The 25,518-nt window shown below is 41.4% G+C and overlaps 1 protein-coding gene and 2 pseudogenes across 1 annotated transcript; all 3 read right to left on the minus strand.

Moving 5' to 3' along the window:
• Positions 1-845: 845 nt before the first annotated feature.
• On the minus strand, positions 846-3,873 carry LOC136489878 (protein farnesyltransferase subunit beta-like; annotated as a pseudogene).
• An 8,607-nt stretch (positions 3,874-12,480) lies between these two features.
• On the minus strand, positions 12,481-14,904 carry LOC136486011 (DNA-directed RNA polymerases II, IV and V subunit 9A-like; annotated as a pseudogene).
• Positions 14,905-18,716: 3,812 nt separating this feature from the next.
• Positions 18,717-21,078, minus strand: LOC136489880 (uncharacterized). The gene is made up of 5 exons (XM_066486392.1): positions 20,622-21,078; positions 19,568-20,523; positions 19,434-19,483; positions 19,186-19,332; positions 18,717-18,912 (listed from the first exon to the last, which is right to left on the minus strand). Exons 1-5 carry the CDS (start codon positions 21,076-21,078, stop codon positions 18,717-18,719), a joined length of 1,806 nt encoding a protein of 601 aa, XP_066342489.1.
• Between the last annotated feature and the right edge of the window lie 4,440 nt (positions 21,079-25,518).

The following is a 25,518-nucleotide window of genomic DNA, read 5'->3' on the forward strand; positions in this document are numbered from 1 at the left end:
CTACGCCAACAGTTAAGACCTTTGCCGACAGTTTGTATGTTGGCCAAACCATTTCCAAGGTATTTTACAAACCATACCCTACCCAAAAAAAATTGTCGACAAAACTGCATAGATATAATTACAATTAAAATAATTTGACAAATTCACTTTTGCTCGTATAGAAGGCATCACATTGAACAAATTCACTTGATTTTTGTATAAATAATATATTAGATCTTCCATACATACACCAACTTGATATATATATAGCGGCCGAGTTTTAACATGCATACAGTTTGCTCGTATAGCGGCCAAGTTTTAACATGCATACAGTTGCCAGCCAAAAGATTACAGAAGCAATCTAGCACCCATCAAAACGATACTAAAAAAGACTGAATTCTGACAGACATCAACAACATCCTGAACTTCTGGGGACTGCATCTAAGTGGACACAATCCTCCTCCACCCGCCTCATGAGTCATCACCTCTAAGCTGCGTCTTCATCATGTTCAGTTACATCAGTATCTTGCAGAAGGAGTTGATTCACCTGTCGCGCGGTCTGAGACGCCAAGACTTCTTTCGCCACGCGCAGCATCCTATTGGCACCTTCCACCAACTGGTCCTGATCCATTTCAGTGACCAAAATTTCATTAGCGCATATGCATGGCAGATTATCTCTAAAGGATTTTTGATCAATTTCTTTTCAAAACATGCTTTGTTCCTACTCTTCCAAATGGTCCAACAGATAGCGCCAACACCCCATGTATAGAAAGTTTCAACACAATGACAGAACACACATGTATAGACATAGAGAATGCAGCCAATTCGTGAGCATCAAGGTCTTTAACAAGAGTAGGCTCATCAAACTAAATCCATGAAGCACCAGCTGCCTTCAGTTCAGAAACAACCTCCCTGTATTTCATAACATATCACATTATCAATTAACGAGGATCATGCTGAAAAAAAATTGTTGGCTTTTTGTGTGGATGCTTACTTGTAGATGGGAAGAATGCTACCAAGTGAAAGAAGAGAGAGAGATTTCTCCACACCCTTGGCAGGCTTAGAGAGGAGCAAGTATGAGACTGGTCCAACAAGCACCAGGGACTGTATCAATGCCGAGCTGCATGAGGTGCAAAATCATAAGTTTGCAGGCATTATTTTCATAAAAGAAAATAGCATGCCCCTTCCTTTACAGGGTGAAAACCACAAACATATAAGAAAAAAACACTGCAGGGCATCCTATCATATTGCCATTATGCAACGTTGAATGAGAAAATAGTTTTGTGGCGGTTATGTATTACTGTCAAGATGGCAAAATCAGTATGCTCCAAGATTGTCCACCTTTGACTTCAAATAAGGTTTGCAAAGACAGTGGGTTAACTTATAGTTTACTTCAATGTTATGGAATGTCTTGAAGGCGTCAAACCAGTCAAGGATTCAAATAAGCCATAGGTTCAGTAGAGCTGAAGTTCTTTTATCAAAAGGAAGCGTGTTCTAAGAAAACAATATTTGTCAAATCATAATCAAATAGCTGGGAGACATAAATATCGGTTGCTACATTTTTTTCCTGTTACTAAACCGTGCAGCCACACAAACAAATTATGATGAGAAGGGTAAATGAACTAAATTACAAACAGCTCAGAGTATCTGTTGTTACAGCAGCATACCGCCTTTGCCTCCTTGTACTCAGAGACAGCCTTGTGTGAAGCGTATGTGAACTTGGTGCTTGGGCCAAGCTCAGGGACAATAAAGTGGCTGCAAAGAATAAGGTAATAAAAACGCATAACAATAGAGCATTTAAAAATAACTTAGAACTGCATGGTGTTCTTGATGGAACCCAAGACTGTAGATGGCAACAATATATAAAAATTGGTTCACGGTTCATTCCCAAGGACATAAAACTGGTGCTGCAGGCATCCTCTCCTGATGGCCTTTTGCAGGAATACGAGGACTTCAATTGCTTATCAACAATCGTAATTAACTTTTGTGTTAAAGCAATGGCAGCTCCCTGGTCCACACACTAGATTTCTGTTACATGGAGCACATGTGGCAAAGATAACAGTAGACATATGTTACAATTACCTGCCAAAAGGAGTAGCAACCGTCAACCAATTTATTAGTTCGTCCTTGAAATCCGCATTCCACTCCTTGACGAAAAGCCACCCAACCCTAAATGGTGAAGATGTCAGCAACAACACCAAATGGTATTGTAATAAAAACAAATGTTGCATCAGCCAAACACACAAGTATCGACTACTTGTCATGCACTTTCACCAAAGGACCTAAAAGAACAACTTCATGGTCTGATACACAAAACACATCATAATTATAGAAGTAAATTAAATAAACTAAGGGAGGAAGAGGTTGTCTTACGATCAAGCTAGGCAAGTCAACTTTCTCTGCCTCATTAAGCAGGATCAAAGCAGCCAATCCACAGAACATATACCTTATGAAAGCAACTTTTGTTAATGTTCTTAACATACAAATTTGGAACTTTACAGAAATCCTCAGAAACATACCCACCATGTGCTTCAGCATAAGGCTCCCCAGCAATACCACCTTCATAAGTTTGACAACTGCAGTCATATAGTATATCAATTGAGCAACATTCTAGAAAAGAACTGTGACCAAGCAATAATTTTTGCAACTGAAAAAAATGCATTTATATAACACAAACAAAACCTTGCTATGAAGTCACCAATGCCTTTTGCCAGTTCAACATCAAGAATGTTCACAAGGCTGGCAACCTAAGGTCAACATCAGGAAATATCAAGTAACTGCAGAAAAATCGTGAAGGACCACAAGAAACTCACCGATATAGCGGTGTAGGAAGCACCTGATACATCTTTCATCCGAAACATAAACTTGTACAGGTTGTCCCTGACCAACAAGGTTAACATTATTAACAAAAGAACTCATGTAAAGCAGATCTTGCTTTAGAGCAACCATGAGATTTACCTATTGATTGATGACAGTGCTCTTTCACTCCCTATTGTCACAAGTGTATTTACGGCAGCATAAGTCGTAGCTAGGTGAGGCAACTGCAAAGGACGTGGACAAAAGAATGTCTTAAAAAACTACAATTTACCCTCTTGAATGACTCAACATAAATGAACTCAAACTAACTTTATAAATCAATAACAAACAAGATTTCTGGTTAAAAACTTATGTTAAATGAATGAGAAGGCTAAATCAAGCACCCAATAATGTGCTTTGCTTTCAAAAAAGATAACCTTGAGTATTCAAATCCAAAGCATAGTGCCCATCGTCACTGGCACGTATTTTGTTTGTTACATGGACATGCTAATATCAATTAAAAATGTTACAATTACAATCGGGTGAGCTAAAGAGGGATTCAAATATTTAATGTGATTGCAACAGCAAACATATATGTCCTCAGTGTTTCATTGGACATATCCAAGACTAATGCATACACTGCATAAATCTAAAATCTTATCTAAAAAAATCAATGCAAATAGCAAAATCAAAGATATTATGCTCAAAAGTGTGGGTCTCAAAAGGTTTTGAGATTAGAGCAACCTGTCCAGGTCCACCACTATATCCACCATCTTTATCCTGACATCGAGCTTAGAAGTCTATGATATCATTCTCAAGATCATCATCAAGTGCTTCATCCAGCAAAGCAAGTGGATGAACCATCCAGTAGCACAGCCAAGGGCGACTAAAACCAATCACCTGCACAAAGGGGAAAAGGTGGAGGCAGAGAGGATCTGGGGGAGGAGTTAGGAGACCGAGGAGGAGAGGAAGAGGGTGACTTACTGCCAGATTCAGCGGGCGAGGTAAGGCGCCACCGCCGCCGGCGATGATGAGGCCACGCACAGGCTTGGTCGGCCGGCCTGCGCCGGCCGTGGCTCGCGATGCATCCGGCGTCATTGAGATGAGGTAGCTAGGGTTTCGCGATGAGGAGGCAGCGCCGGGTGGCACCCACGCGCGGCAGCCACCAGCGGGCCCTAGGTGCGTCGCTGAGGAGGGGGCAATGTCGGCCGTGGCCGGGGCAGCCAACCTCCGCACCGGTGCAAACACCCGGCGGGGGGCGCCGGCGGCCCGCGCGGGCCACGAGGCGTGAGGAGGGCGTGGAGAAGGAGGGGGAGGAGGAGGAGGAGGGAGGGCAGCCGCCGCCGCGTCGAGGGCCGGCGCTGCTGAGGTGCGGTGGCGCCGCCGTGGCCGCGTCGGGAGGGGAGGGATGAGAGAGCGCTACGGGAAAGAGAGACGGAAAGGGGGGGAGAGAGAGAGAGGGAGGAGATATTTTTACCCAGCGCGGGTACACCTTGGCCGACAACTTGTACAATTACCCTGTATAGGCTACGTCGACACTTTTGTAAGTCTTCTAATTTTTGCCGACACTTTTTCTGTCAGCCGAGAAACGCCGACAGATAATTTGTAGTCTTACAGTCTTATTGCCGACAGATGATTAGACATTAAAATGATATACAATTGCCAACACATAATATGTCGTCCAAACCTGCCTTTTGCCAACACATAAGTGTAGGTAAATGTGTGTCATGGTGTAGTGCCGGTGGCCTCGGTGCCTGTGCGCCCTAGCGTCCCTGCTCCCTCCCCGGTGGCTCTGGTACCGCCGTGTGCTCTGGTGTTCGCGCTCCCTCCGTCGGTGGCCCCGGTGCTGGTGCGCCCTAGCGTCCCTGCTCCCAAGCCTGAATGCAAGCCCAAGCCCGAGATGGACTACTTCCCCGAGAAGAGAAACCTTGTGAGTTTGTTTTCTAGGATGGCCAGGCTCGGGTTAGGCTTTTGGTATCCCCGAGTAGTGTTTTGGTCCTGATCTGATTAGCTTGCGGGTGGCTTCACTTTCGATTGTTGCTCTAGCGGCAAGATTTGTAGTGCTTTGATTGGTCAAAAAACAGGGGATGATGGCTCCATTTTGCCGCTGGTGATGCTCAAATGTGGCATTCCATGGTTATGTAGGATTATACTTGGGTTTTACTATTGGATTCTCCTCATCTGAGTGCGAAATCGCAATGCAGTACTGTGGTGTTAGGAATTCGTTATTGATGAAAATTTTCAAATCTGTGTGCTTTGCTATGCAAGTGCAGTTTGATAGGTCAACATTTTCTTCTATCCATTGGTTGCGGTTGATATATAAGGCTTGAGAACCATGCTTGAGAACCATGGCTTTAGAAGCATTTTCTCGCTTGTTGGCTCACCCAGGTTTATTTTTGGAAGTTACCATAACGATTTAGATTGTGTTTGACTGCCCTGTATGATGACGTTGCTATTTACTTTAGGTGCATTCTGACTAATGATTTGTTGCTATGTTCAGGAGGATCTCTGGTTATCTGCTTTCCCAGTTGGTACTGAGGTTTGCTCCCATCCCTGCCTTCTTTAATTTGTAGTAGTGTGTATGTAAGTGATCCACATTTGGACATAGCCCACATCTTTTCCTTAACACGGGCAAAAGGAAAAAAATGTCTGCTGATATTTATCTGTTCTACATCCATGATTGTTTAGTTGCAACTGTAATTTCTTTTTTTTTTGTCTATATCTGGTGAAGTGGCGAGATCAGAGATCTCAATTAGGAGCTTGCTTTTCGACCAATTGTCCTAGGATCTCCATCTTCTTTTTTACTTTCTGCAGATTTTCTTATGTATAACAGCTAAATAAATGTTTCATGTGTGGTGAGGATATGAATCAGTGCATTTTAAATTCCCTGGAACGTTTTCTCTATGAAACCCGTCACCAAATAAATGCCTTTTGACGTGATGGTTCGGTTGTGGTCTATCCTCAATGCGTTTCCATTGGACATGTGTGATGCTATACTTAGATTAGATGTAATGCTTGGTGTCGCTATGTGAGAGGATACTGAAGGAAGAGTGCATTTGACTTTGTTGCTCTATACCTATCTCTATTTCAAGATACTGCTTTCTCCTTTTAAAATATTGCTAAACTAACATTGTACAGTAAGAGAAAGTTAAAATAATAGGTCATTGACTTTAGTACTGTAAAGAGAGTTACAATAAATAGGTCATTGACTCTAGTCCCGTTTTTCTAACAGGAAGGTGATCTATAATAAATGAACAGTAACGATATATATTGGGGATATACGAAAGCGGGTCTCAAAAATACTGGAAGGGGTCGCCCATGCTTTGCTTCTTTTTCCCCAGATGTTTCAATGAAGTATTTAATAGTTCAGGTTATATGCTAGATGTGGTTATAGGGAAAATATTTGTGCTCAGAGTATCCTCCTGCTGGCATGCTTGCATGAAGTTTTGGTACTGCTGACTGTGCCTACATTATTGAGAAAGGCATGCCCAATTTTTTTCCAGCAGATTTTATAGATTCTAAGAATCTGAATTCTTATGCAGCAGTCCATTATATTGTGAGTTATGTGAGTCTTATTGATGTGCAGGTTGATAGCCGCACATAATTTTTTGAGAATCCCAGAAAATATTTTTAAACAATTTCTTCAGTTGGTACTTGGTAGGCCTTTTAGTTATCCTCAATCTATGGCACAGAATAGACTTTCCCATACAAAAAAAGGAACACAGCCCATGGCGGCTACCTCAAATGTATGGATTTGTACAATTGGGAATTGTCATCTTCCCAAGTTGTATTATAGTCATGGACTCTGATGAAATAAACTTTTCTTGGATCATACAATCCGTTCAGGTTGTGAAATATGTTCCAAATATTTCCTACTTGCTTATCAGACCATAAACTATAACAAATGCTCCTTCCATGATTTTTCTTTCTCAGTTGCAAGGGCTAAGGGATACAAACGAGTTAGAAAAGGACCAATGCTGTTGTTTTTTAGCTATTTTTGCCATCAGCTGCTGCTCTATGTTTGTTAAGCAGCTGTTGCTTTTTTTTTGCCAAATCTCCCCTCTCCTCTCCTCTCCTTTGCTTTGTCAATGATGAAATTGTCCAAGTCCATACATTATATGGAATATGAGCTGATGATCAAAAACTTGTGAGGAACTTGGCATCATTACCAGCCGCCCCTACTGTCTTTTTCTATATGCTCACTATGTTTATGATGCCTTTATGCTCCAAGTTCTTTATCAAATGATGATTAATGTTTCTGAGGCCTCTACCTCTACTACTACTATTACTACTCATTTTGTGAGTTAGTTTGAACTTGATTGATGGCTATTTTCTTCACTTCCACTAGAAAATGGACCCTTGCTATGTTGTTTTTAATGGGAAGAAACTTGGGATTTACATGTCTTGGCATGAGGCTAGTGAGCATGTGCTTGGGTTCAAAAATGCTATACACAAGAAGTACAACAACTATGACCATACCCTCCTCTCCTAGTCCTACTACTTCTACTATTCTCCTCTCCTGTCCTCGGCTCCTACTTCTCCTACTCCTCTCCTCTCATGTTCCTCTACTATAATTGTTTTCCTCTACTATAGCTTGCTGAGGACAACATGAATGATGTGGTCAGTCTCATAACTTATATCCAGATTAATTGTTATGTCTATATATATGCATGGTTCTGATAACCACATTTTTTCCAACACTTGCAGATTCAGGAGAACGACGTAACATACACAAGTTGTAGCTTTGAAGCCATTTTAATCCAGGCCATGTATCACTTGGGTCGTTATAAATGGGAATATGGTGGCCCTGTTCTCACTTCAAAAGGAATTCAGGAAAAATTTCTTGTGACTAGGAGTGAAGATTCTCGACCAATGCTGATCGTCGTTAGTAGACCATGTGAACGATCTTGTGAAGCAAGGGAGAGTGCACTAGTAAATACATTGCGCTACATCAGTGACATTTTGGCATATGAAATGAATGATCTGCACTTCTCCGAGTACGTGGTACGACGTTAGAAAATTCTAGGAAGTTAAATTACTATTAGTTGTAATAATGAACTGATCTAAATTATTATGGTTTGTAATGAACAAATTTAAATTATTATGTGTTTGTAATGAATGGGTTTGTAATGAGGTAATTTAAATTATTATGGGTTTGTAATGCATATATCTTCTTGTTAATTAGTTGTTGATATAATGTCCTTGTGAATTATATATTATCTCCTACAACTAAAAATAACAAAGCGTTGACACTTTTTGGTGTGACATTCCAATGTGGGTCCATCGTCCTGCCCTCCCCGTGCGATCCCACCATCACCAATTATGACTATTCCCCGTGTGATCCCACCATCCCCGTACGACTGTTCCCTTATCCTCACTCGTGCCCTCGCTCCACGTGTGGCCGGCCACAGTCATCCGCATCCACCACGCCCCCATCGTTGCCCTCAGCTTGCCGCATCACCGTTCCATGGCACCCCCTTTCCCCACCCCATGGATCGGGCGACGCCCCCAACCACGCGACCTTCCCCCACCCCGACGCGCGGCCATGGTGGCCCTCCCCTACCCCGACGACGACAGCGGCGGCCTTCCCTCACTGTGACGGACGGGGCAGCAGGAGTCGATGAGCTGGCGATGAGCGTCGTCGAGGCCGGTCGTCGGGGTACAAGAACAAGCCCAAGCCACCGCCGGTGGTCACATGGGACGTGGATCCTGCGGCGGCCATGAGGCCGCACATGCTCGAGATACCCAGCGGTGGAGCACGCGCCGCCGCGGCATCAGGATCTGCATGCTCGCGGGGACGGCCGCCGTCGCCGACGTCTCACTCCGCCACCCGGGACAAACAGGAGCACTTCTGCTTCCTCTTTGCCACATTAGAAGGTGAGTCATGCGTGGTTGTATTTTTAATTTGTGCTCAGTGTATGATTAGTCACCGATTTAATATCCTTCAGTCCTCAAGTGAATCTCTCAATATATGAGTGTCGAGTTTCATTCGTTTTCAGTGTTTTCAATTTCAAAGATTCGGTTATTGTGAATAGTGTTTTTATTTTGTGCCTTTTCAATTTCAGAAATTACCTCAAATTGAAGCCCTATGCTTTTTTATAAAAAAAATCAAGGTATCCTGATCCCTAATTGTTAGAATCGGATTACATTTTTGTTCTGCATTGCACGTATTGTAATTCAATAATGCATATGTTTACTTCCACATGCCATTTGTAGTTGGTTGATTTTGTCAGTTATGAAGAACTCAGATTCATTTTTAAATTCTTGGGTTAACAAAGACAGCTACTTGATACTTTACACATTGCCTTCAGAGTATGACTCACGGGTTATGGCATTGGAAGTAGATGAGAAACCCACAGAGGATTACAATGACATTGGAGGACTTGGGAAACATGTAATTTGTTTTGTACAATTGATGCATAGACTGTTAAAGCGACACTATGGTTGAGTTTATACATTGCAAGCAGTAAAATGATGTTATGTTGTGACATAGATTCAAGAGCTTGTGGAAGCAATAGTGTTGCCAATGACACACAAAGATCGATTTTAGAAATTGGGTATTCATCCCCCAAAGGTGTTCTTTTGTATGGACCACCACAAACTAATGCCACAGTTCTGAAACTGGCTGTCCACAACTTGTCCTGATAGGTAATTAAATTTATGAAATCAATATTTGTAACATCCCATTATTTTAATTTGAAATATACTAAAATATCATACAAATGCTAGGGCTCCTAAAACAAACCATTTTAGCATTTCACTTTTTTCAGTTGGTCTGATAAACAACTTGCAGTTTACAGAATTCATGCAGTGTGATTCTACACTGCAAACTCACTCTTTTCTTTTTGGTTATGTATTCTACATATTTAGTATCTCCATGCTGGGTGGTAATTGATGTTATATAGGATGATTATTAGCATCAGATTAGGATATATATTATTTGTCTGCAGTCAATTAATTTGTACTTTTTTTGTTTCATTCTGCATTGAAGTTAGCGGCGATAGAGAAGTGCAAAGGACAATGTTGGAATTGCTAAACCAGCTTGATGTATTTAGCAGCGATGAGAGGATAAAAGTCAGCATTGAACCTTCAACTTAATAGTTATTACTGTCTTGATGCTTCACCAGTCGACATCCCTCTTTTTAGTCTCTAACTAATCTTGGATCCACATTGTGTTGGTCTTTGTCACAAGGTTTGCACCTTTGCAGAAATGTGGCATGTGAAGTACATGTTTGTAGAAATGCCAAACCACTGAAGCTTACATACATATAGGTATGTGTGCTTGTCATTCAGTCTTAGTGTGTAGTATTTTTCCTATTGTATTTTATTTCGTCGATCACCATTGATGGATATGATGCAGTATTTTCTTGCCTTTTTGGTACATAGCATCTTTATATGCTCAAGTATGCTACCTATAGATATTTGCCATTGCTACATCAGTTCGAAGTGTAAAATTATGTGGTTGTCTAGACTGCTAACTTATTAGAATGTTTGGTTAATTTCACTGTCTTATATGAAGCAGATGAATATGAGCATGTATTTGTCTTCTGCTGGATTATCAGAAACGTTAAGGAAAACCAACACACAGAGGAAATGTGCTATGAAGAAGGCATAAACTCAAGTCCTGCTGCAATTTGCATCCTCTAGCAGGTAGGCAAATTGTGTCAAGCTTAACACTATGCCATTTGATATTGCACCTCTAAGTAACATATTCTGGGGTAATCTCCTGAAGAATGTTTAACCAAGAAAGGGGAGATGACTTCAAGGTGCTCTGTTCTGAAATTTCTATCGTCTTTGAATTACTAAGTCTCTCTACAACCCATTTGTTTCCCAGGTAACTCAATAGTTTCAGTCTCTCTATTAACATTACAGGTTGACTTGTCGGTTTTCACTTACACTTCGGTTCTCTGTTCTCTACGGCCAGTGAGCTAGAAAAAAAATCGAAGGTGCAGTTGACCAGGAAGGAGAGGTGCCTAATGAAGCTTACATATTTATTTCTGTTCTGAATATTAGCAATTTGCATGGATAAAAAATAAAAATGAGATTTCAGTAATATGCATATGATTGCACGTGTGCAAATCGGTCCCCGGCTCTCATTATTGAGTTAATAATCTCCATTGCCATTGTTGTAGTTTTCTTTTACCACAAGGACGTTACCCTTTTTAAAATATTAATCATGTAGCTGTTACCTATTTTAGTTTTTTTACCACAGTGAAGTTACCAGTAGGAGTGTGTCTCCGAGTTCATCTCCTTAGTCGACAGAGCAAGTGTGTTCACACCGCCCAGAGCTACATGGAATGGTGATGGAGGCCAACCATCCTCAAAACAAAGGATACCCATTGTGGAAGACTAAAGGATTGATTATTAGAGTATATCGTGTATGTTAGTTGATTCTAAACTTCATGGAGAGAATTTATCTCGAGCTGTAAGCTGAACACTGAAAGTTCAATGAACTGACGACCTTAGGAGTTGCATAGAGTTTCCTGTATAACAGTTGCATCGGTTCTGCATTTTTGAAGTTTTTTGAACTTCCTGGTGACCAAAGAGTTTCTTGAATAATAGTTGCATTGGTTCTGCATTTTCATAGTCTCCTGAATTTCTGGGTCTATTTACATTTTTTTTCTATACAGTAGAGTTTGTGAGCATGCGACACCGTGCTTTCCGTGACTGTGTTAATTTCATAAAATTTGCTTTTTGGATTAAATGTCACTTTAACGTCGGTTAATTTCACAGTATTGTTATCTTATCGTGCGATCCATGTGTTTTAGTACAAAAATTTTATTGTCCCGTAGCAATGCACGGGCACGCTACCTAGTATATATATGTATATATGTTCTGGTCATATTTAAATTTTCAAATTTCAATTTTTTTGTATGAAAATATACTGTAAGGGCGGTTCTAGAGTTAACCGCCCCTACAAATAGGAATTATAGGGGCGGCTGGTGTTACAACCACCCCTACAAATTATTTTTGTAGAGGCGGCTGGTGTTATCAACCGCCCCTACAAATATAGTTGTAGGGGCGGCTGGTGACACAAGCCGCCTCTACAAATCGATTTGTAGGGGCGGCTTGGGAACCGCCCCTACAAACCCTTGATTTGTAGAGACGGTGCAGTAGGGACGGCTGGCAAAACCGTCTCTACGAACCATCGTCAGCCGCCCCTACAAATGCTTACTGTAGTAGTGACTCTTTGAGGAAACCAAAAGAAAAATTCGATGACATCATGAACGCTCTGAACAAATGCTGGACTCGATTGCGTCAAACTCACAAGGGTGATTTCAACGAGCAACTTGTTTTGCATACAGATTTCCCGGTACGTGTTGAATTTTCACATCTCGTGACACTTCCTTTAACACAACAAATATTTCATAACTTTTTTTCCATATATATAGTGTGCGAGACAGAAGGAGGGTACTCATTTATGCGGATAGTACGTTTGCGACTTCATCCACGAATTTGTGGGTCTGAGACATATCACCGAAGAAAAAATAAACATACGTATACAAAATTAATTTGCTTGTACTTCAAAAATTAATTATGAACTTATACAAAAATTCATGTGTATATACTTAGAAAAATTAGATTAAGTATTTCAATTCATATGCTTATACTTCAAAAAAGTTTCAATTGTTCAACAAATTTAGATTAAGTATTTCTAATTCATTTGCCAATGACACAGATGATGAACAGGAAGGAAAAACTCCTCGACACTGAAATTTTCAGGGCAATACAAGATCAACTATGTTGATTTCTTCTGGACGAGTTCACAAATCCTGCCGGGGAGTTTCATTCTTCAGGATCTAATCTAGTGCACAAAGCGGACTCGGGTTCAGATTAGTAATTAAATACGATATGTGTATGCACAATATGTCTATATATAAATATTTGTAATATTATTCATATATGTGTATGCACAATATGTATATATATAATATTATCTCAAATGTTATATTAAATCTAAATAGAACTTTCCATAAATTAGCTTATTAGAACTAGTATACGTAAAGAAAACAAATATGAAATACGAATATAGACTAAAGGAACAGAAATAAGAAAAGAAAGGAAAAAAATGAGTACCGGTTCGGTTAGGAATACCAACCGGTACTAATGAGGGCATCTCCCCGCACGGCGTGGGAAGCCCTTTAGTACTGTTATTTGAACCGGTATAAAGAGCCCCCCCCCCCCCCCCCTAGTACCGATTGGCCAATACCGGTTGCGCATCCGGTACTAGAGGGGGGTTACTAGACGTCATTTTTCGAGTAGTGTGTGGCAGCATTGATTGCCCAATGCTACCTTTTTGGTCACATTGAGGCTGCTCTGAGGAAGAGAGGCAATGTTTGGAATCAGGGCAGGTTGGGGGATTGTAGCTTGGATCCGGCCGAAGAAGGCAGCAAGACTTTGGAGCAGGAGGTGATGGAGATTTTGTCACATGATGAGCTAACCCGGGTGGTCGTGACGCTATGGGCAATTTGGCATGCACGTAGGAAGGAAATTCATGAAAATCTATTCCAAAGCCCGTTACCGACACACTATTTCATTGAACGGTTTATTACAGATTTGGAGATGTTAAAGCCTATCCCAAAGATGGAACAACAACCGGGTCAGGTTTAGATTCCTAAGTGGATCCCTCCATCTAGTTTTGTGAAAATTAATGTTGATGCGACCATGTCCAAGAACTCGAACACTGCTGCGATGGCTGGGGTAGCCCTGGATGCTGGTGGAATTTTTCTTGGAGCGTCAGCAATAGGCTTGAAGGGGATAACGAATGCCGAGACAGCGGAAGCACTAGCGTGTAGGGAAGGACTAGCACTTGCAAGCGACCAACTATTTCGGAAATTTAGGCCCTGTTTAGATGCCCCAAAACCCAAAATTTTTTTGCGCAGTATCTGTCACATCGAATCTTGCGGCGCATGCATGTAGTACTAAATGTAGACAAAAAAAAACTAATTGCATAGTTGGGTGAGAAATCACGAGACGAAACTTTCGAACCTAATTAGTCCATAATTAGACACTAATTGCCAAATAAAAACGAAAGTGCTACAGTAGCCAAAATCCAAAATTTTTTTGATCTAAACGGGGCCTTAGGTTGGTGAGTGACTGTGCTAGTGTCGTCAGGCTGCACTACTATACAGCCCCTCATCACAGCCGGTTCTAAAGGGGTCAACACAGGCGGTTTTGGGGGGCGGCGGTGATAAAGTGGCGATGTTGATCCCCCTCATCACCGCCGGTTTGTGAACCGACTACGATGAGACCCTCATAACAGCCGGTTGTGCAACTGCCTGTGTTGTGCATCAGCAAAAACAAAAAACAAAAAGAGAAAATGCCGCATGTGCTGCGCGTACTAGTGAACTTTTCTGCATCGGTCATGAACATGAGATGCTCTGACTGATATGGTTTTTATCATGTACTAAAGGGTATTAAAAAATAAAAAAAATAAAAATCCGCCGGCAGCCCGGACGACGGCGGCGGTTATCGTCAAGTCTGATCTCTGAACCAACTGAACAGTGTGAAAAGTGAAGAGATATCTTGGGTTGTGAACTGTGACGGTGGCCATGGCCCTGACCTGGAAGAAGGCAGGCGACGCAGTGGACGGACCTGGTGCGCGGCAGGGTGGGGTCGGAGGCGACGTCCTCGAAGAGCACCTGCGTGAACTCGCCGGCGGCGTGGTCCGCCACGTTCCGGTACACGCAGCTGCTGTCCGCCACCTCCTGCAGAGCGCAGTTTCAGGCACCAGCACGCGCATCGGAGTAATAAGAAAGCTAAAAGGGGGGAAAATCTTTTCTTTTAGCTTTGTAGCTAAAAGAACAATTAAGAACAGGCGACTGCATGCCCTTCAATTCGGTAGCTCTGTAGCTACGCCAGAATTGTTTGCGGAAATAAATTTCAAATCTTTTGGGTAATATGATCGATGAAGGAAAGGTGCATATGGAGAAGGTACCTGATGGTCACAGCTCCTGCAGGCATAGTAAAGGGCCCTATTCCGCCTGTGTGTCCTTGGGATACAGGATGTTGTTGCTGCCCATCCGAAATCTGATCAGAGCTTTGCTCATGAATCACCATCCTGTTGCGCAAAGTGATTATGGAATCATTATCGGCTTACCATTCACGGCAGAACCTCATGGTGCTCATCTCGCCGATGCCTCTCTGATCCTGATGATCTGCTTCCAGCAGAATCCTAGTCTTCCGGTTTTCGTCCCCCACCTAAAGGCGGTCATGAGAGTAAGTTCTAGTGCAGTAATACCTCCTCACCTGTCCTTGCCGATGCCACAAGCACTACCGGAAACTGTCTTTGATGTGCATGTACATGTGTAGCAAGGAGGAGCCTCGCGATAGGGACAAGTGGCTGCAGAGGGAGCGTTCCGTGTGGTTGTTTTGGCACTAGAAGTTTCTACGTTTTCTTTTGATTTGACCTGGAGCGCTGCCTGCCTTTGGTTAGTTTAACGGAAAATCTATTTGGAGAGGGCTTTCTCCTTTCACAGAAAGTAACCATTCCACCTTTCCCTAACTTGCTGCCTCTGTTAATCTCCTCCTGCAGCCTGTAAACTCACACGTTATCAGACATGGTACTACACTGCCAGCTGCACGCCTCCATCCATCCCGATCGGGGAGGAGGGCCGACGCGTGCTGGGCCAGCATGTGGCCCGTATTGCGTGGGCGCGCGCGCGCGGAAAGAAGGAATGTGTGGAATGGGAGGTTGGCGGCCCGTTGAGATTTTAGTTTGATTTTTTCATTAGTTTAAAGATGGATATTTCAAATTTGAATAGAGTTCGAGGTGAGGGTTTGGGTTGGCCATAAAAAGGGAACTTTTCGAAGGGTTTTAGGTTTGAAAGTGTTTGAATATACCTAAGATTGAATAGTAATTTCCTAGAGATTTAACTAGAGTTTGAATATTAAGTCCAGAAGTTTTGGGAAAGGAATTTTATGGAAATACTATTCCTAGGATCTTGAGGGGTTAGGTGATAGAATCAAGGATTTGAATATTATATTTGAATCACATTCAAAGGGAGTTTGACATAGGGTTTGATTGGGATTATTCCTATTGTTTTGGAAAAAGAAGTAGTATTGAAGGAATATTTCTAGGGTTGAAAGAAAGGATTTAGAGTAGATTTCTAAGGCAATCAAATGCATCACATATGCTAGTATTTTATGCAGGATTTATTTGTAAAAAGGGTTTTGAATATTTGGGAAAAAGGAAATTGTATTTAATTTGAAGAAAATTTTTAAAAGGTCCATATTTTTAAATGCTCTAAAAAAGCAGGAACGTTACAATAATGATAGACATGGCACTTGGAAATAATTGAACAAATTTACTCTAGTTTTTCCACATACAAGCTATCCAATAAAGTTTATCTCAAATTCAACTCATCGATTCTATATATCTCAAATGGATGTATAAATAAAATATCTCTTCATTCTCCCTCCTTGCAAACTTTTACAAATTCCTCTAATTCTAGAGCACAAAAACTAGCATAAAAACATGAAAGAAGAGAGGATGGAGTGAAATTCGCACAAATTTTGGAAAAAATGGGTAGCACCTTGCCTAGGTCGCCATAAAAGAAAGAAGCTCCGAGCTCTTGTCAAATGTGCTGGCTCGGGCTCGGGGAGGAAGAAGAAGCCTGATTTATAGGATGAACATTAGTACCGGTTCCTGGCACGATCCAACGGTACTAAATGGCCTGAACACAATTAATACCGGCTGGTCGCTACAACCGGTACTAACTGAATCCATTTAGTATCGTTTGGAGCCGCCAACCAGTACTAACGTGCATCCAGGGAATCTAGCTGTTGGCCCCCGGTCCTGGTGACGCCATTTAGAACTAGGTGAAGCCCCCACCCGGTACTAAATGGCTTTGCGGGGGCATTGTGCTAGAGGCCCTAAACTAAAACCGCACATTAGTACTAGCCCAAAGTCCGGCCGGTACTAACGCCATCCACGAAAATCCACGAAAGGTGGTTTCTCCACTAGTGATAACTACTTTAATACAGTGCTATTGACACCATTTTAGGGTTATGTTGTGTCACGTAAATGGCTCAAGCCATATAGGTGTTGTACTGCTGTCCCATGGTTTTATTTATTTATGGTTTTAAACGTTACTAGGATCGTGCCCGTGCATTGCCACGGACAGCAAAATACTTATATTGCAAAACATAGAGTATTCAACAAGATAATAATAATGTGAAAATAAATTTAAAGACATATTTAATCTAAAAACGTAGTTACTGTATTAAACAAAGCTAGGTACGATAACGGTTAAGCTTGCATATTCATACATACATTCAACCACAATCGAGAATAACATGTCATGCACTTAATTACAAATGCACGGCACGGAGGGCAAGCAGTTTTATCCAAAAACCTTTGAAAGAATGCACACCACATCCGATTTGGATCAGCCAGAAAGTAGTTTAATAAAAACTTTGAAAGAATGCACATCACATCCCATTTGGATCAGCCAGAAAGTAAAGTTTAACCAGAAAACCTTTGAAAGAATGCACATCTCATCACATTTGGATCAATCTGACACACAGTACTTTGTAGATAATGTATCTAAGCACAGGTGACTAAGTCAAGAATCCGTTCATATACATAAAATAAGTCATGAACACCACTATTAACTTTAGCATGTGGAATAACCGGATGTCATCCTGGGAACTGGCAGATAAGCAAGAAAATAATATAGTTGGGTGATTGTAGATGTCCCTCACAAGCTCATTCTACAGACGATTTTACTTGGAAACAATCAATATCGACTCAACTCCGCTTCCTATGAAGTTTCCTATAAGTGTTCATTCTAGAGTGGTCCACTTACTTCAGCCTCCCAATCAGCTTTTCCAAATGACCATGAGCAAACTTAGTGTCTTAAGCGCAGCCCCATATAGCATGCCTGCCTATACAGCAGTGTCAAAAAAATATAAGTAAATCTTGTTATGACACTCCATCAAATAGTTCTTAGAACTCCTAAATCTTCAACCAATTGATGAAGATCTAAGCAGGAAACAACCAAAGGAAGAAGTATCAATGCTTTGCCTATTACAACAGTGAGTATATGATGGCCACAAGTTTTCTACAATATAACTAAGAAATTATACATGCATCTTTGGTTAATGGTCATTTGCTCTTGTCCAAACATTTCATTAATCACATGTTCTGCAAATAAACATATGAATCAGCAAAACAAGCTTCAATCATATTTTATTTGCAATCCTTAAAAGTCCAGTAATAATGTAAAAATGTCACATCAAACAGAAAGAGGGCAGGGAATATGTCAAGGACTGCAACTCAACTAGGGGTGTTTGGATACGAGGTGCTAAACTTTAGCAAGGTCCCATCGGATGTTCAGATACTAATTAGGAGGACTAAACATGAGCTAATTACAAAACTAATTGCATAGATGGAGTCTAATTCGCGAGACGAATCTATTAAGGCTAATTAATCCATCATTAGCAAATGGTACTGTAGCACCACATTGTCAAATCATGGCCTAATTAGGCTTAATAGATTCGTCTCGCGAATTAGACTCCATCTGTGCAGTTAGTTTTGTAATTAGACTATGTTTAATACTCCTAATTAGTATCCAAACATTCGATGTGACAGGTGCTAAAGTTTAGCAGGGGGGCAAACAGGCATTGCAGAAATTAGCATATTCATTTTTTATACTGCGAAGAAAGAAGTGTAAGCTACGTTACACGGATACGGATACGGGTATCGGATACGATACGTATCGGATACGCGGATACGCTATTCTCCCAAAAACAGTGACACGGGGATACGGCTAGGATTTTTTTTTAATAATTGTAATAATAACATGATTTAATATGAAATAACATCCAGTCATCTACAGACCACAGGTTCACACTTCACAAACATAATTGAGTTCACATACGTGGTACATAACAGATAACACATGCAACTTAACCAAGACACTTGCTCTTCTAGGATTCTACTCGTCTTCATCATTACGTGGGTTCCCCTCCGTATCATTGTCGTCTCCACCTTCAAAAGACACACTCTCCATTTCAGGTTCATCAAGAGAGAGATCAGCAACTTCTAGAATTCCAACACCAGATAAAGATTCAAAGCCATCTCCTCCCACATCCCACATTCTTGTTGGCCCTGTACTATAATCTTCCGCCTTTCTTGATAGAAGTCTCAAATTGTTATGTATAAAGACCAAGTCTTCAGCACGTTTAGGAGCTAGTTTGTTTCTTTGTATGCTATGAATGAAGCTGTATGTGCTCCAATTCCTCTCACAAGAAGAAGAAGAAGCTGGCTGATTGAGTAATTGGAGAGCTAATTTTTGCAGCATAGGAATAGGCTGTCCATGATTTGCCCACCACTTCAATGGGTCAAGTACCCATCTGTCATAAATGGAGTCAAAGTCATTGAGTTCTTCTGAGCAAGTAGCAAACCTTGAGTACTCATCTTTAACTTGATTGAGATCTTTAAGAACAGGGAAGAATTTCCTAAAGCATTTCATTCTCTGTACTGAAATATCAAGGTCCTTATGTGGGGGTTGACGTCCTTCACTTTCACTAATCCATTTCTCATGATAGTACCTACAAATAAATATGATCAACACAATGCAAATGAACAAAGAATGGATAGCAGCCATTTATAATACAAAAATGGAGCGGACTGAGTGGTACAAAAAATTTACCTTGGATTAAGTGAATGTGCAAGACAAATGAGAGGTGTGTTGCTTTTTGACTAGCGATCAACCAATATGTCTTGAACAGTAGAGAAGAAGGTGGATTGTTCATTATAATTCTTCTTTTCTTTAGTATATATCACTTTCTTCACTTTTGCTATCATAGTGTCCCACATCTCATAAATTAGATGAAGGCAGGGTCTATCAGTGTCAGCCATACGTAGCATTTCATAAATGGGATCAGTGAAATCAACAATGTACTCCACATTCTCCCACCATTGCCTACAAAGAATTTTATCTCTCACATGTCGTGCTGTCCCTGCATTATCATCTCTGTAAGTTTCCCATGCATCACTAATCACCATGCTTTGGAGTGCTCTCTTGACCATCAAAAACCGCTTTAACATAACAACAACTGATGCAAATCTTGTTTCAGCTACAGCTAGTAACTTCAACTTGCTAAACTCATTGAACATTGATAACCTCATGCCATGGTTCATTATATAATTCTTGATCACATTAGCATCCCCAGCTATTAAAGTTATCCAATGCAACTGATCATATACTATCTCTTGCTCTTCAGTACGTGGCAATTTAGCAGCACAAATATTTTTCAGTGCAAGATTGAGGGTGTGAACAATACAAGGAGTCCAGAATATGTTATCATACTTTTGCTGAACAATAAGACCCGCACCTTTGCAGTTTGCTGCATTATCTGTGATGATTTGGATCACATTTTTTGGTCCAACTTCTTCTACAACAGCCATCAGCTTCTCTCCAATATACTCTTTTGTCTTCACTTCACCTGAAGCATCAATAGCTCGCAAAAACATTGGTGAAGTTTCAGAAACAGCAATAAAGTTAATGAGTGGCCTTCTTTGTGCATCAGTCCAACCATCAGAACATATGGTAACCCCCTTTTCAGCCCAAACACTCTTCATTCGGTCAAGTAAGCTCTCAACATGTACCCTTTCTTGCTTAAGCAAAGTAGTTCTCAGTTTGTTATAACTAGGAGGAACATAACCACCAAGGTTGTGGTTTGCTGCAAACTTGTAGGATTCTCTGTAATATGGATTTCTTGCAACGTTGAAGGACATACCTAAAAAGTACAAACATGAAAAAGATATAACAAAATGCCTAGGGCTGTGAATTACTTAATTCCATAACAAAATGGAAATGAAAGAATTTTTTGCTAACCTCCAGAGTAGAATAGCCTTGCAATTAATGCATCCAATTGATTGCGAGTATCCATGTCAAAAGCTTTCTCAAGAGCTGAACTTCGCAGTCGCTTCTTCGTCGAATAAGCAGAACCAGCAGAACTGGATGCATCCATATTTGCCACCGGCAATGGAATAACTTTTGCTTTTGATTTATCAATCTCATCTGCAGCTTCTGCAATTTCACTTTTTAGCTGTGCTAGGATGGATTTTGTAACAGCTGTGCAAATCTTGATTCCACCTCCAGTTATCCGAAGCAAATGGCTTTTTATCCTAGAGTAACTTCCCTTGTACTCAAGATTACAGTACTTGCATCGCCATACAGCATTGCCTCCTGCAACAGCCTTCTCTAAAAGCACAACATGTTTCCACAATGGATTCTTCTTCTTTTGCTGGTCATCAACTTCAATTGGAGCACGTTCATCATGCGGCGCCATCTACTCGTACTAAACTACTAACGTCTAACAAATAAAGATGAACAAAATTTCAGATCGAAGCACATCAGTACATCACATGATGAACAAAACTACAAGGATGGTTGGAGTAGGGGCGCAAGGATGCAGCTTACCAACTGTACGCTGCCCCGCCGCCGGTCGATTCGATGATGGCGCAGGGCTGCAGGGGGCTGGGATTTCGGAGAGGGTGTCTCCGGTTCGCCGCCGGCTCTTGCAGCTCGGCCGCCGGTCGCCGTTCGACACTCGCCGTCGCCGCCAAGTCTCCAGTTGAAGTGGAAGTGCGGGAGTCGGGATGCGGCGCCGTTCTACTGCGAGCGAGCGGGGGAAGGGAGTAGGTCACGCGTGGGAGAGTGGGAGCTGGGAGGTAGGTTGGGCCATTTTCATTTCATGGGCCGTATCCAAATCGGCCCATACATATCTGATACTCGTATACAGGCTAGTACGTATCCAGATTTGCTAGTACAGCTTGGATACGTATCCGAGGCGTATCCGATCTGTATCCGTATCCAAAACGTGTCGGATACGCGATACGGACCCCCCTGGAGTATCCGCGCATCGTAGAGTGTAAGTAAAAGCAAAGATAATGAGCTAATAAAAGTTCAAGCTGCCTGCCGAAATCAAAGAGGAAATATGAAGTATATGGGATGGGGATAGCCAAGTTGAATGTCAGGTAGACAGCACCGGTCATGGGTCGGCAAAGAAGCATATACGTATGTATGACTCATGAAAGACCTGTTGTTGAGCACTTCATCATCAAGGGCCTCCCTGCCCAGACGCATTGCTTCTTAACAAGCTGCAAAAAGAAATACTTTTAGCCAAACACTTCCACGCCATGCTCAACACACATCATCTCTGTCGACTCAATGTGAATGGAGCAATGTGCTAGAATCTAACCTTAATGTTCTTCTCACATAGCAGCCTGATATACAAGGGCTCAAAAGGTAGAGTGTCATGAAGGTCTGCAGGCAAGAACAGAGTCAGGAAACCATTGCATTGCATTAAGCAATAGATCGAGGAAGAACGCAATGGCATAAAGAAACAAATAAAGAAAGCAGTGGACTGCATTTTTTTATAAGAATCAAGCATCATCTTACCAAAGAGCAGGAAGCTGGACCATGTGGCAGTGATATTCAAACTCCATGTTCTTCAGCTCTGTTGCGACTGCAACTGGTCTACTTGCCATTGAAATTGTCAACTGCTGGTTTAACCACAAAATGGAACAAAAATCAGCCACAAAAACCATATGAGAAAAATGGGTGCAATTTTCCATTTTTATCATATGGTTTAGATTGTAACAAAACATTTATATTGTAATAAACGAAGCATTCAATAAGATAATAATAATGTAAAAATAAGAACAAATATTAAAAGGAACTGCACCATTTAAAGGAACTGCAGAATTGCAGACAGAGACACTCTATTTGAACTGCATATTCTAGATGACAGGCATTGGATGTGACCTCCCCTGAATCCACAAGATAAGTGCATTATTGTCAGCACCATGCAGAATATAATCTTAATTGCTCAGGGAATTAATCCGGCTTCTCAGTGTAGCATAACCAGAAAAAGGCAACGTTCCCGTTAACAATTACCTATATCATAACACTTTTTTTATTGGTTAACAATTAGCTATATCCTATCAGCAATCCTAATGTCATATGTGGATTTAATTAGAGGCTGTACCCACAAAGGGAACATGTATTCTGTAGGTCCAAGGCAGCATCCAATTGTACTCTGATTCTAGACGATGAAAATTAATAGCAGTGTAGATTTCTACTTCATGACCCCCAAAACAACAACATTAATAACCAAAGTGTCGGCACGAAATTTCGTCCCGTGCCGAGGGCACACGAGCAAGCCAGAAGGGTCCACTCGTGGAGCTGGAGATCCGCCTAGCTTCAGCGCAGAGATGGTCGATCCTGCGCACTCCTCCTGAGACGTGCCAGTCAATTTGACCCTACAATTGACAAGGAGAGAAAGCCAATCAGTAATTTAAGGCGAAACATGCCGGTGTTGCCAGACAGTCCCGAATGTGTGGCTCTGAGAGCCGACATGAAAGGAGATCGACTAAAGAGTCGATTCCAGCATACTCATAAGAATAAATCAGTTAAAGCTCATGGGGTTGTGTAAGAAAAATCGGTTGTCGCTCAATATAGATCTCGTTATTTAGACAAACATTAGTCAATGTCAATAAGATGTCAACAATAATTAGTTTATGCTAAGCCAATGACTGTAAGTAACCGAATCTCTTTATATAAAAGAAACAGCTCATCATTATTTAACCATTTAATAAAGACAAATCTAATGAACATATTAGATCTTATCTATCGCTATGACTAGTGGGGCATGAGTCAGAATCATGCAGGCCGTAGAAACAACAATAGATTCGATGACCCTAACTTATTACTAATATCAGTGGGGCATAAGGCAGAATCATGCAGGCCGTAATACAATAATAAGATCATGGGGCTAACACATCTTTCAACATATCTTTACTTCAACGGTCTCGTGACGTGAACTGTTCGTGAAAGCACTCGATATCAGTTAAACAGCCGATTCAGGCATAGCGCACAGTGAATGTCATGCCCTATCAGGAACAGATCTACCAAATAACGATCTCCACTCCACGGTGCTAACGGTGGGGTATGAGGCAGAATCACACAGGCCGTGATAACAGGCCATGAAATAATTTTCGCTAGTCAATAGATCTACTCAAGATCAGATATGCCTTAACCGCACACTATGCATGATCAAGATTAACATAAAACGGCCGATAAAACATAACTCATCGTTTTAAGTGTAGATTAGATCAAATTTAGATTAACAAACGATGGGTTAAAAAGGATATAAGGCCGATCTAAATCAATCACAATCGGGCGAAGTGATATTGCTGTAATCAAATAAATAATAGAAGCAATAAGCAATATCGGTAACTTAATGAATCTATCCGAAGGAACGCCACCCTTAGATAGAGCCGATAACTTGACCTTAATCTAGTTCGAGCAGTGGAGGTCGACCGGATCGATGCAGCCTTACTTGAACTAGACAAGAGTCGATAACTAGCTTATATCAGAGTCGCAATGGAGGTTGACCGGATCGATGCAGCCGTATGAACAGAAGTATAAGCCATGATGGTACTTACAGACAAGCAGTGGAGGTCGACCGGATCGATGTAGACGTACTTGCTGAAGAACTCGCTGAGATCTACTCTACTCCTACTCCTAAGGGATGGCCAGAGCCGAAAAAAGTAAGTAACTTGTATTTGATTGATTGTCCTTTTACAATAGTCGGGGTCCGATATTTATACCCGGAGCCTAAACATGAATCCTACTCGAGCACGACTCGCTACAATCTTTGGTATAGACAAAAATATTCCTAATTTAAGATAACTTGGACCCTAATCTTTCCCTTTTTGTAGAGTCTGACATGTAGTTTTCTGGCGCCAACCGTAGGTCATCATCGCTATCTGCTGACGTCATCCAAAGCGATCCGATTCCAGAGTCGTATCTGAATCAGTTGATATCAATCCTTATGCAATTGGTTCCTTGATCAACACAATTTTGGGAGCTTCGAGTTCCCGCGTTTTTCTCTCCAATTTTTGGTGTAAACACATGCCCCCTAATGTTGGGATAAAATTGATTTTATTCCAAAATTCCTCTTTATCCGTTTACCATGCCGCAACCGTTTTGCTCCGAGATATACGCGCGAGTCCTGACTTCCCAGGGCGAGTCTTATATAATGCCCCAATAGTATCCTTTCTGACTCACTAGGCCTGTTGGCTTTCTCCTTTTTTTCGAGCAAATCTCAACAGCCGACGCCGCCATCGCCAAAGCTTTAACCCTAGCAAATTTTCCGCCCCGTTAAGCTCTTATTCGCGCGGTCTTCCTCAGATTCACGTCCGTCTCGGTGGTAATGGCGACCAGCAACCACGTCCTCGAGGTATGCTTTCAAATTTCCATTCTCAAACAGTTGGTCGCTACCCTATATTTCCTTTGTCCTCAAACTTATTTTATCTAATTTCTAGGAAATGAGGAACGAAATCTTGATTCCTCAGCTATTATTCCCAATGCTTATTTTCTCGGGCCTATGGGTGATCCTGATCCATCTGATTTCGTCCGTCAAGAAACCAACCAAATCTCCTTCAAACAATCTGCAGTGGATTCGTCCTCTCGGAATACCAAAACTCCCTTCAGAAATTGACCCAAAATGCCTAAGGGATGGAGAAATTGGTTCTGTAGGGTATCTGAGAAAAAGGGTGGAGATTGGGAACTTTATGATTTGAATCAATGCTTGACACTCTCGTTGTCCGGGATGGAGAGGAATGATTCACTCTTGATTTTCGCATCTTATTTCTGGTCCAATGCCCTTAATGCTTTTGTATTTGGTCATGGTCCAATGACCATTACTCTAGCTGATGTTTAC

This window comes from Miscanthus floridulus, chromosome 10, assembly GCF_019320115.1.
Source record: "Miscanthus floridulus cultivar M001 chromosome 10, ASM1932011v1, whole genome shotgun sequence".
NCBI lineage: Eukaryota > Viridiplantae > Streptophyta > Magnoliopsida > Poales > Poaceae > Miscanthus > Miscanthus floridulus.

Bases quoted from the DNA above. Each gene is read 5' to 3' on its own strand.
- LOC136489880 (XM_066486392.1), bottom strand. From the start codon at position 21,078: ATGGCGCCGCATGATGAACGTGCTCCAATTGAAGTTGATGACCAGCAA. The intron at 19,484-19,567 runs GTGATATATACT...GTTGATCGCTAG, and splicing joins TGATAGCAAAAGTGAAGAAA to TCAAAAAGCAACACACCTCT. The intron at 18,913-19,185 runs GTTTGCTACTTG...ACTTCTATCAAG, and splicing joins GTTAAAGATGAGTACTCAAG to AAAGGCGGAAGATTATAGTA.